The sequence below is a fragment of the Pipistrellus kuhlii genome, unplaced genomic scaffold, assembly GCF_014108245.1.
Source record: "Pipistrellus kuhlii isolate mPipKuh1 unplaced genomic scaffold, mPipKuh1.p scaffold_m20_p_3, whole genome shotgun sequence".
Classification (NCBI taxonomy): Eukaryota; Metazoa; Chordata; class Mammalia; order Chiroptera; family Vespertilionidae; genus Pipistrellus; species Pipistrellus kuhlii.
In genome coordinates, this window is record NW_023425529.1 from 7,940,921 (window position 1) to 7,952,334 (window position 11,414).

Consider the following 11,414-nt stretch of genomic DNA (forward strand, 5'->3'; position numbering starts at 1 on the left):
GTGTCCACGCTCCAGCTTCCAGGCCTGAGAGAGGTGGAGAGCTGCGGCTCCGTCACCTGCTACCCAGCGGTGCGGGGCAGGCCAGTGCTGAGTGACCGGACGGACACCTTCTGTCTTAAGCATTCAGGTGGAACTGGAAGCCGAAGCAGAAAAGATGAGGGTGTCCCAGCAAGAGCTCCTTTCTGTGGACGAAGCTGTTTACACGCCTGACTTCGATGTGGCCGCACCACAGATCAACAGGAACCTCATCCAGAAGGCCGGCTACCTGAACCTTAGGAGGTGAGGATGCTGTGGCCCGCCCTCGGCTAAGGAGCCGAGTGTCCTGTCAGAGCGTGGGGTGGAGAGATTGGGGGGAACTCCCACTGCGGCACCCCTCCTGCCGGGGACCGAGGCATAGCCGTATGAGTAAGAACCCAGCTTGTGGACTCGGAAACGCCACAGGCCATCCCTGTTCCTGGTCATCATGGCCATCGGTGGGTTGGTGGGGACTCGGTTGTCTCACCCATAAAACAGAACTGATAAGTGCACCTACATCATAAAGTAGCTGCAAGAGTTCAATGAGATATTTCTTAGCAGGCAGCAAGCACTCAAATGTTAGCTATGACCCTCGTTGGAAATTAACTGAATAAGTATTGGTGCAGGAACCTATTGCCCCACACATAATCACTGCCCAGTAAGTACTGAGTCAGGCCGTGTATTTGATCTCCCCTAGTCAGAAGGTCTGTGCAGAGGAACTGTCTTCTTACTGGGAAGAAAGGTGTGTAGGCTTCTTGGTCACAGGCCAAGTGATAGAAACCTCCACAAGGTCCTGGTGTTCTTTGCCAGGACCCGGATTTTCCTCTTGTAAACGGCCCACACACCGAGAATAACATCCGGTTGGAACAAAACTGAATCTGGTAAAAGCCCCCGAGTTTCTGATACCAGAGGTGACCCTGGTGACCAAGTGGCTATCGAGCAGTGCAGCTCCATGTCTTAGAGAAGTGACCTTCCAGGGTTCGGTTCCTAATGGTGACGACTAATTCTGTTCATCTGGCTGAGGGGCAGGCGCACCGCCCACTTCCTGGTTTGGGCCCTGGGACTGGCATCCCCGTGTGAGCTGGCCCCTGACCTCCCAGATCGTCCAAGCTCAGCTGCACATCTCCGCTGCTCTTTGCGCTTGGATTCTTTCTGAGCAGTTTTGCTTTAAAGGAACCCATTGTTTATAAAATGTCACTGATCCCCACGGAGGGCAGCAGAACTTTGAGGTGCCGCTCATGCTTCCTAACGCTGACGGGCTGTCACACAATCCCGCAGTAAGACAGGGCTGGTCACCACCTCCTGGGAGCGGCTGTACTTCTTCACCCAAGGCGGGAACCTCATGTGCCAGCCCAGGGGGGCCGTGGCCGGCGGCCTGATCCAGGACCTGGACAACTGCTCCGTGATGGCGGTGGACTGTGAGGACCGGCGCTACTGCTTCCAGATCACCACCCCCAACGGGAAATCGTACGTCCCGTGGTTTCGTGGTTTCACGTGGGTGGAGAGCCAGTGTGGTGACCCCACCCCAGCCCAGGGCCTCCTGGCTCACTCCTCTGGGAGCGGCTGTTCTGGGCAGCGCGGCCTTTGGGAGGCGGGTTTGCATTCTTTAAGCACATGATCCACCTGCCTCACATAGGAGTGCCCGTGAGGATGTCTGTGCTTAGATAAGAGGTGATAAAGGTTGCAGTTTGTGGGCACAGGCTCTCTCCTCACAGAAGGCTGTGGCTACCCTCACTGCTCCTAGACAAGCACGTGTGTGTGTGTGTGTGTGTGTGTGTGTGTGTGTGTATGTGTACTGGTGCGGGGCAGGGAGGAGGAGGAGAGTCAGGAGCTGTTTCCAGCTGAAACGTGAATGGGATGTTCAGCTGAGGAAGGGTCACTCCTCAGCGTGCTGTCCCCATCCATCACGGGCCGTGAGGTCCTCCTTTCCCGATGGCAGCCTGTGGTCCCCTGTAGATCCCACCCCAGTGGGCGCCCCTCACTTAGAGCAGGGCCCCGGGAGGTGGGAGGCGGGCGGTGCCCCCGGTTCCCTGCCTGGGGGAGAGGGTGGCCCGTCCTTGTCAGAGCCGCCTGCTGGCATTGGCTGCTGGGGTTGCGAGTTGAGACTTTGTCTGAACTCTGGCATGGGGAGGGTGGGCAGTGCTGACCAGCTCCTCTCCCAGCCTGGCAGAGCATCGTCCTTCCTCCTGGAGTGACATAAAGTGCGGGAAATGCGCTGGGAGTGAAGATGCCCGGGTTCTAGTCGTACTCCTAAACAGTCACTTAGTCCTCTGGGCCTCGGTTTCTCAGACGTGAAATGGGGATGAGATCCCTGTTCCCCGTCTCCCATGGATAAGATGGGGACAAAGGAACCAGATGTGGAGCCTTCAGAGTTACACTCCCACAGAGGCTGTGCAGTACTTCTCTGTACTCCCAGCCCTCCTTACGCAGTCTTTTCTGTTCTTGGGGAGCAGTGGAGTGGCGCTATTCCTCCTCTGGTGGGGCTGGGCGGGGTGGTTGGGAAAGGGGCCAGAGGAGGGTCCGCACTGTCAGGATCCCAGGCTTGGGCCAGTGGGTCTGAGCCCAGCCTGCTCCGTTTATAGACGGGAAAGCCAGGGCCCAGGGAAGGGAAGCGTGCTTTTGTCCAGATGACAGAGCCAGACCCAGAACCCCCTTCCCTCTCCTTCCCATTTGCTGCCTTCCCGCCCTTTCCCCGCGGGCCCCAGTGGAGTTCAGTTCTGTGCGATAATGGTCAGTCACTGCATCTGGGAAGCACTTACTTGGATGCACTTTATTTCAGGGGGATCATCCTCCAGGCAGAAAGCAGAAAGGAGAATGAAGAGGTAAAGATTTTGCTTGTTTCACCTCCTTCTCAGTGTAGTGGGGGACTCGGGATTCAGCAGGTTTTTTAATGTCCTCCACAGTGGATCTGTGCCATAAACAACATCTCCAGGCAGATCTACCTGACGGACAACCCCGAGGTAAACAGCAGCCGCTTCCCCGCACCTCACCCTCTCACCAGCCGGGAAGGTAAGCGTCTGCCTCCTGGGACTGAGCCTGTCTCCTGTGCATTTTTAGGCCGTTGCCATCAAGCTGAATGAGACGGCTCTCCAAGCAGTGACTCCCATTACAGGTTTCAGGAAAAAACAAGAAAGCCCGTGCCCCAGGTAACTAACGGACAAAGGAAAGCGAGCTTTTGTGGAGCCAAATCAGGAACTTGACACAAGTTATTTCATCCTCACCAGCCCCGGGTGGGGTCCTACAGAAGCAGTAGCTGGTCAGGAGGGGTCCCGGGTGCTCAGCACAGGTGAGGGCCGAGCGGGGATCCAGACCTGCCTGCAGGTGTCCAGCCTTCCCCCGACCAGATGCTGCAGCCCTAGCGCACAGGATCACACGAGGGCGCTGCTGGTCGGGAGGGGCCCCGCATTTTCTAGCAGCATCAGCAAAGTTAAGGAGCCAGGACACAGAGTTGCAGAGCGGAAGGCTTTGAGAACAGGAGTGGCAGTCAGAACCAGGGTAGCTCAGGAGGCACACGGAGGCACAAGACTGTCCCTGTGACTAAGAACCACAGGAGTGCAGAGGGAGCGCGTCAGCCTGGCTGGAAAGGTCTAATGAATGACTGGGAATTTGAGCTGGTGTTGGAAGTACCAGAGGGTTAGGTGAGCAGGGTAATAGGGATGAGACAGAGGAAGAGCATATGGTGTGCTGGTGTAGCTATAGCGGGGGGAGTGCACTAGGGAGTGGAGGAGGAGGCTCTCAGGAGAAATGAGAGCCAGGTTGTGGCTGAATGCTAGGCCAAGAATTATTAATCATCCCGTTAACATTGGTGATTACTACTATGTACCAAGTAATAAATATCATTTAGCTATATCCCTGCCCTAAAAAACTCTGTCTCCCAGGGCGACAGATACAAACAGGAAGCCAGTTGTACTGTGATAAGCAGGATAACAGTGCAGAGTGTAGGTATTGGGAGACTGAAGGATTCGACCAAGGATGACTGTTTTCCAGAGAAGTACTTGTAGGACGCTGTGAAGGCCTGAAGTCTCCCATCAGTATTCGTTGGGTTGTAAAGGCGTAAGATTAAAAGGGATTTGTTTTTCCCTCCTCTCTTCTACTGTACTCCAGCCCGAACCTGGAAAACTCAGAGGTGAAAAATGACAACACTGTTCCCAAAGCAACCGTCAGCGTACCTGAAGCTGAAGAACTCATTGCGCCTGGAACACCCATTCAGTTCGATATTGTACTTCCCGCCACAGAATTCCTGGATCAGAACAGAGGGAGCAGGTATGTGCCGCGGGAGGCCTCCTGGGGAAAGGAACATAAAGTTGGCCCTCCGGAGACTGTTGCCTTAGAGCTCGGTGCTAAGTGTCCTCTCGCTGACCTGTAGTGACCGTCTGACTCTGGCTCCCCCCCAGGCGTACGAACCCTTTTGGTGAGACGGAGGATGACGCATTTCCAGAGGCAGAAGGTATGTGAGATGTTTGGGTGCTTACTCCCCGCACGACCGCCAGGGCCACCAAAGCAAGATGTGACACCATGTCCTAGAGAGCCAGGACTTGAAATATGTTCGTTGTTCTCGGAGAACTCATTAGGACTTGGGTAAAACCGAGAAGCTGTTGTACCACTGGCCACATTCATACCTTTTGCACTCTTGCACTGAAAGGTGCCAATACTAAGTTTGGTGTCACAGTATTACAAAAACAAATTCAGAAGATAAAACGATCGCCTTAAAATGCAGCCTGGGTGAGGCATACACGTGCTATTGTATTTCAGAAAACCAAAAACACAAATCACTCCTTGAATTTTAAGTTCACATGAATGTTATTGCTTTAAATTCGTATCTTGTTTGGTTTACATACTCAGTTGGGCTGACCACAACCTCCTGCTCCACAGAGAGGACTTGAGTTCCCAGCCAAGGCAGCTGAGGAGCTAGAAGAGCTGGCAGGACCTCAGTGTGAGCCAGCAGCAGGACTGGAGCCTGAGAGCACCATCTGAATGAAGTGCCTCTGTTTGCATGTAAAGGGAGGACTTGAGAATTGGCACTTAACCCTTTAGGGGGGAAAAAAAGTTGCCTCAAACCTCTCTCCACTTATGTCTAGCTAACTTCTAATGCAGTTCAGTTTGTGAACAAAAATATTCAAACTTGTAAAAACACTTCACATGGGAGTAACCATTTCAGTTATATTTCCCTAGGACATTTTTAACTCATTATTTTTAGGGGCCAGGATACTAATGGGATATAATACTTTATTGGCAAAAAGACTTAAAATGGCGGGTAAATGAGTTATTCTGATAGAAAAAAAGAACTTTTAAACTGTCTTCATGGTTTCCAGTTACGTGCCATCATTCAGCTTTGTCAGGTGATACGCTGTCAGCAGGAAGCCAGTATTGGAAGTTCAGGGGCTCAAATAAGCAAACTTAGTTTGGGATCTCCATTCGTTTGTGGAGCATATCACTGCCCTTCAATCATAAATGAGTAAGAACCAACGTCAGGTCTTATTTTCTTCAAATAAGTTTTCTTTTGCAAGACAACTTAATCCATAGGCCAAAGGGAAGGATTTCTGTTGTCCAGTGGAAAAAGTCCTGTTTTCAGAGAAAAGATATGGTGCATATACTGCCACCTTGTGTACTCACCTAGGTTTGCAGGAGGCTGTTTATCTGGTCGCTGTCCTACTTTATTGATGGAGGAGAAGCAGGGCTTTTCTAGGCTAAGGAAGTAGCCCAAACAGACAAAGTGTAGACAACAGAAGACTCAGAGCCTCGGCAGTTTGCGTGGGGCCGTAACAGCAGAAGATCCAGAAGTTTGGGTGGGAAGCCCTCCACAGGAAGCAGACCAGTCCTCAGATACTGGGTGCCGGTCAGCAGGCAGGACCCGAGTGTGATCCTGAGCAGAAAATGCTCTCTTGCAGATTCTCTTTTGCAACAGATGTTCATAGTTCGGTTTTTGGGATCGATGGCAGTTAAAACAGACGGCACTACCGAAGTGATCTACGAGGCGATGAGACAAGTGCTGGCAGCACGGGCTATTCATAACATCTTCCGTATGACAGAATCCCACCTGATGGTCACCAGCCAGATGCTGAGGTACATGCGGCTTCCCTTCGACTTTCTCATAGATTCCTCAGCCCCCTCTGGAGGCACGTTCCCCCACCTGCAGCTCACAACTAGAGCATTTGACTGGGTTAAGTGTAGTAGTGTATTTCGATTTTGTAAGATGTATTGGATAGAAGATGCTCCCTTCATGATAATCTGGGAATTTAGTAGTGCGTGAATCCCGTTGTTTATAAGATTGCCATCATTCTAGAGTAACTCTCTACATCTCTGAACTTGAAAATGGAAGGTTGATTATTTGTTTTTACCATCTCTGAGAGTACTATTTATAAACAACAACAATGAATATAGGATATAGAATTGCCTGAGATAACTAACCCACCACAAGAAAATCTGATCAGTATTTGTTGGACTGAAAATAAAGAAGCCAAGTAATTTAACTACCTGGTTTGGGGGCTCAGGCAATAACGTCTTTATGAACATGGCAAATGACGGTCAGGACATGGTTAAAACAGAGGCTTTAGGAGCTGCGCTGTCCAGTACGGCAGCTACAGGTAGCCAGTCTGAACTGAGATGAGTTGTCAATGTAAATATAGGATATAGCAAGTCTCCAAGATCTCGTCCTGCCCCCGAGAAAGAATATAAAATATCTCAATAATTAATATTTTAGATCTATTAAATAATATAAATGGGTGCCAGAAAAATTTATGTATGAGGTTTACGTCCTATTTCTATAGGACAGCAGCACTGCATTAGAGCCAGAATGTCTAGGCTTATTTCTGGCTTTAGCATTTTCTAGTTGTGTGACCTTGGGCAAGTTATTTAATCCTTGTGCCTTGGTTTCTTCAGGTGTAAAATGAAAATAACTGTATCTACACCTCCTACTGTTGTCATGAGGAATAGATATGAAACATTCACAACTGCAACTGGCACATAGAAACTGCTCAATAAACGTTAGCTTCAAAAAAGGGAACTAGGTCTCGGAAAAAATCAGGCCTTTTCCTTTGTTATAAACCTTGTAAGAATTGGGTTCTTAAAAATAAAACATTTATTGACTTATAGCTATAAAAACTTATAGCTTTTCTCCAAGTTTGTCCTGGATCTTTTATAGGCATTGGTTCATTGTTCTTATAATCTCCACCAAAAAATGAGCAAATGTATATATAAAAACACTGAGAAACTATAGTGCATCAAAGAACACTATTAAGTAGAGAGACAGCCCCACAAATTCTTCTAAGTTCATCTAACATTTGTGATATAATGTATCTGTTAAAATTTCAGGTTAATAGACCCTCAGACTCAAGTATCCAGAGCCAATGTAAGTACCCTCACACTTGCCCATTTTAATGATTACCTCGATTCATCCTTGTAACCATCTTAAACACAAATTAAATGACTGTCACTAAGAGTGCAATTTTTAAGACTTTTTCCACAGTGGATGATTTTGTCTGTTGTTTAGTTCGTTTGTTGCATGATATTCAGTCTATTATTTTTTCCAGTTTGACCTCACCAGTGTCACCCAGTTCGCTGCTCATCAAGAAAACAAGAGACTGGTTGGCTTTGTGGTCCGTTTGCCTGAATCCACAGGTGGAGAGTCTCTGAGCACTTACGTTTTTGAAAGCAACTCAGAAGGCGAAAAGGTCTTATTTTTTCATCTTTAAGATTCCATAAGATCTCAGTATGAAAGAAAGATATTTAAAGGGCGTTTGTTACACCACTGCCTAGATAGCGGACTATTCTGCAAGTCCCCGTTGAGGAGTTTAGATAATACCTCCTAGGAAGGCCCCACTGAAACAAAACTGCCTGGAAGTAAAGTTTCCCTGGGGAAAATACGTACTAACCAAAATAGATTGACTAGTTAAGAGCTTTAATGCTGAGCTATAATTATTTAGTAGAGCTGCCAGTAATTGTTAAAAACAGCTCCTCTCAAAGCAGAAGTTACAGTGGAGAAAATCTAGACTCAGCAAACCAAGGAAGCAGAAATCAAGAAAGTACACCTAAACTGTTCTCTTGTTTAGTAGAAAAACTTTGTGACTGCATTCGAATTAATCAAATTTAAGCAATCCTTTCAGCAAGTGTCTATTTGCCACTGTGTGTGAGCATGCAGTGGCTAATGTGGTCAGACAAAGGGAACAGCATCCTGTTAGGACTTTCCAACGCTGGAGTAACCTCAGTTGCCACTGGCTGGATATGTTTTGTACACACAAATTGTCAACAGGAGACCAGGGACAGTAGAGACTCACATTGACATGAGTAGACAATGACCTCATTGTACTCTTATAATCACATATTCCCCCCCCCCCCAATAAAATTCTTTATCCTTTTCCACCTTTGCCAAACACCACTTTTCTTGTCTTTTGCAGATATGTTATGCTATTAATTTGGGAAAAGAAATCAATGAGGTTCAAAAGGTAAGGTCCACTTTAGTGCTTGTTTAGCAGCTACCGGAAAGATACCTACCTATTACGTGTCAGGGTGTCTCTCCAAATGAGAAATGATGCTCGCTTGGCAGTGTGGCAAGTTTGGGATTTCCTTTTTATGCGTTCTAACCACATTCCTAATCAGCTAGTTCCACATGCATTGGCAACATGTGGAGTTCTTAAAACCATCACTTCTGTAGCTCCTGCTTTCCTTATTTATTGCTTGCTGCTGTTGCCTAGATTTCTTGTCTGTCAAAGTAGGATGACACAAGCTTAAGCATCTATCTTGTGCTCTTAAGCCTTGTTCCTTGGTCATCACAGGCCAGCAGCACTGACACACTTCAGAGACTTATTAGAAATGAATAATGATTCCGATCTCCCTGTCTTTCAGCAGCTTACAGTCTCATTCACCCACCAAGTTTTTAAGAGCCCCGTTTATAACAAGAAAAACCCTGGAATTAGAGCAGGGAGCAAGACAGATCAGTTCCAGCACAGGGTTGGGGGTGGGGATGCGCGCTTCTATAGAGTTACTGTCCAGGAGAACATTCTGCAATAATGGAAAATATGCAAATTGAATGTGGCTGGCATGACTGAGGAACTGGACTTGTAAATTTTATTGGAATTTAAATACTAACGTAGCCAGTGAATAGCGTGTTGCTATGATTCCAGGCTACAGGGAGGGCAGAAGGACCAAGGACTGAGACTGATGTACATGAAATGATAAGCACTGCAAGTTAGTATTTTATGATCTAGACCTTTTGGGTTTACCGTCTGTCTCAATGACCTCGACTCTGCTGTTCAACACAAACGCTGCCAGAGATTGTATGGGCATGACTGTATTCCCAAAACATGTTTACAAAAACAAGCCTGATGGCCACAGTTTGCAAACTCTTTGTATAGATTAAAAGAGGGGAAAGACAGTTTAAAGACGAAACAAAGATATGTTGTGAGGGAAGTCCTCTTTGGACTCTTTCTGGGAAGATTATGATGACTTGGCTAGATGGTGATATTTTTGGCTGAGAGGAAAACCAAGGCCTACTAGATTCTAGGAATAATGCAGTTGAGGTTTTTTTTTCTTCAGAGAAGCAAGGAAACCCGCCTGAAGGCACACACAGGAAAGTAAGGAGCAGTAAGGCTAGACTACATAACAAGCCAAGCCAAAGGGGTGTTAAGTGCATTTTAAGTGTTTTCTTTTCTCCTTCTTAAACTCCCATAACTTCAGGATCCAGAAGCATTGGCTCAGTTAATGCTGTCCATACCACTAACCAATGATGGAAAATATGTACTGTTAAACGATCAACCAGAGGACACTGATGGAAGTCCACGTGAAAATGCGGGCGCAGAATCTGAAGCATAACTTGCGCTTTGGGGGAAGAACACCCAAGGAGGAGAGCTACCTCCTTAAGGGTTTTCAACTTCTCTGATACACAGGCACACGAACTGGTTTCAGACCCCTGACAATCGCTTGTGGAATGGACTCTCGATGCCCTGGTACTGAGACTTGGGAGGGAAACAGTAAGAAATGGTTGACAACATTTCTACCCATCTGCAAATGTTATTTTAGGTGCTTTGTGGTAAGTCCTTTTCTTAGATTATTATTGAGCGCTCAGAATGGAAGTTATGAGAAAATGCATCGTTCGCTGTATTGGAATATCATCTTTTTTCAGTTTCCAGTATCCTTTTTTAAAAATGGCAAAAGCCTAGATTTATAATTAAACACTAAATATTTCCTATTAATATACTCTATTTTTGTATTTTACTTAATAAGCTTTAAGTGCCTGTCATTCTGAAAATTGTGTATTTATAATCAAGCTTGTCTCCTAATTGGACCTAATAAGCATTAACCTGTGCAGTGAGGTGACGAGCCCTCTCTGAGGCTCGGGCACTAGCAGCAGTGCAGGTCTAGTTCTGGTCGCTGTCCCAGGCATCATGCAATAAAACCTAGCAGAGGAGTCCCACAAAAGATGTCCAGTTTTACAGTGGGTCCTTAATGAACCAGCATTCACCAGTTTACGGTCCTGTAGATGTTCCTGCTTTTAGTGGTGGATCACCATGAACAGCTCTGCCAGCTCCCGTTTCTTCTGAGCCAGACCCTCCTTAAGGAAGGGGCCAAGTAATTTTAAAACTCACTTGAAGAACAGTTGGTTTAAAGTTCCTATTTCCACTCTGGCACCCCAGCCCACTCCACCATTCCCTCCTACCCATGACATAAGTATCATGATCTTGAATTGGTACAGTGTGTTTAATTATAACCAAGTTCAACAGAATGTTATTGTCTTTGTAATAAATTAACCTAGCAGTAAATGCTAGCAAATAAAATCTATCATTCTGTTTCTTTTGCTTTTTGTGGTTATTTTCTAGAATATCCCTGGGAGAAAACTAGAGTTGGTTCTATAGCTTTAACAGTTAATTTGCAAAAACTAGGGGAGAATGAAATCACAGCAGAGAGGATGACTATCAAAAAATACCTCTATTCAACCTGAGTAGAGTAATGGGATCTCAATGCCAAGTTTTTAACAGGTGTTGCTTTTAAAATGATGGGTTAATAAAACAATTTTTGCAACCCCAACGTAATGTTATACAGGATCCATCTGAGGAATCCACTTCTATAATGTGTACCGTCAGAGACACAGTGAGCTGGGCCAAGTAGGTATGAAATTTTATACTAATGCCTTACAACTTATATATCATAATCATGTCAGGTCGGAAGCGCTCTAACAGGCTGCAAGAGCCACAGTCCTCTGGATTTTTTTCTTGCTGAGAACTATTCAGGTGGGAGGGGAAGAATCTCAAGTCATGAACAATGCTGGAAACCAAAATCAAGCTTTAAAAAAAAATGTCTTTTAAAAGAATGAGTGGCTGAAACCGGTTTGGCTCAGTGGATAGAGTGTCGGCCTGAGGACTGAGGGGTCCCAGGTTCGATTCCGGTCAAGGGCATGTATCTTGGTT

General features: G+C 46.7%; 1 protein-coding gene across 17 annotated transcripts in view; it reads left to right on the plus strand.

Moving 5' to 3' along the window:
• Nucleotides 1-10,798, plus strand: part of APPL2 (adaptor protein, phosphotyrosine interacting with PH domain and leucine zipper 2) — a 40,862-nt gene extending 30,064 nt beyond the window's left edge. For 5 of the 17 annotated variants that reach the window (XM_036458539.2, XM_036458543.2, XM_036458542.2 and 2 more), the window contains 12 exons: nt 121-279; nt 1,294-1,482; nt 2,795-2,837; nt 2,919-2,975; nt 3,073-3,161; nt 4,120-4,278; nt 4,410-4,462; nt 5,904-6,078; nt 7,327-7,363; nt 7,545-7,685; nt 8,409-8,456; nt 9,688-10,798. In XM_036458539.2, the coding sequence (XP_036314432.1) occupies nt 121-279; nt 1,294-1,482; nt 2,795-2,837; nt 2,919-2,975; nt 3,073-3,161; nt 4,120-4,278; nt 4,410-4,462; nt 5,904-6,078; nt 7,327-7,363; nt 7,545-7,685; nt 8,409-8,456; nt 9,688-9,822 (1,285 nt within the window). In that variant the 3' untranslated portion in view covers nt 9,823-10,798. Of the gene's footprint in view, nt 1-120; nt 280-1,293; nt 1,483-2,794; nt 2,838-2,918; nt 2,976-3,072; nt 3,162-4,119; nt 4,279-4,409; nt 4,463-5,903; nt 6,079-7,326; nt 7,364-7,544; nt 7,686-8,408; nt 8,457-9,546 lie in introns of those variants that run through there. The other 12 variants (XM_045587563.1, XM_036458540.2, XM_045587566.1 and 9 more) reach the window with 12 other exon arrangements.
• The last annotated feature ends 616 nt before the right edge of the window (nt 10,799-11,414 follow it).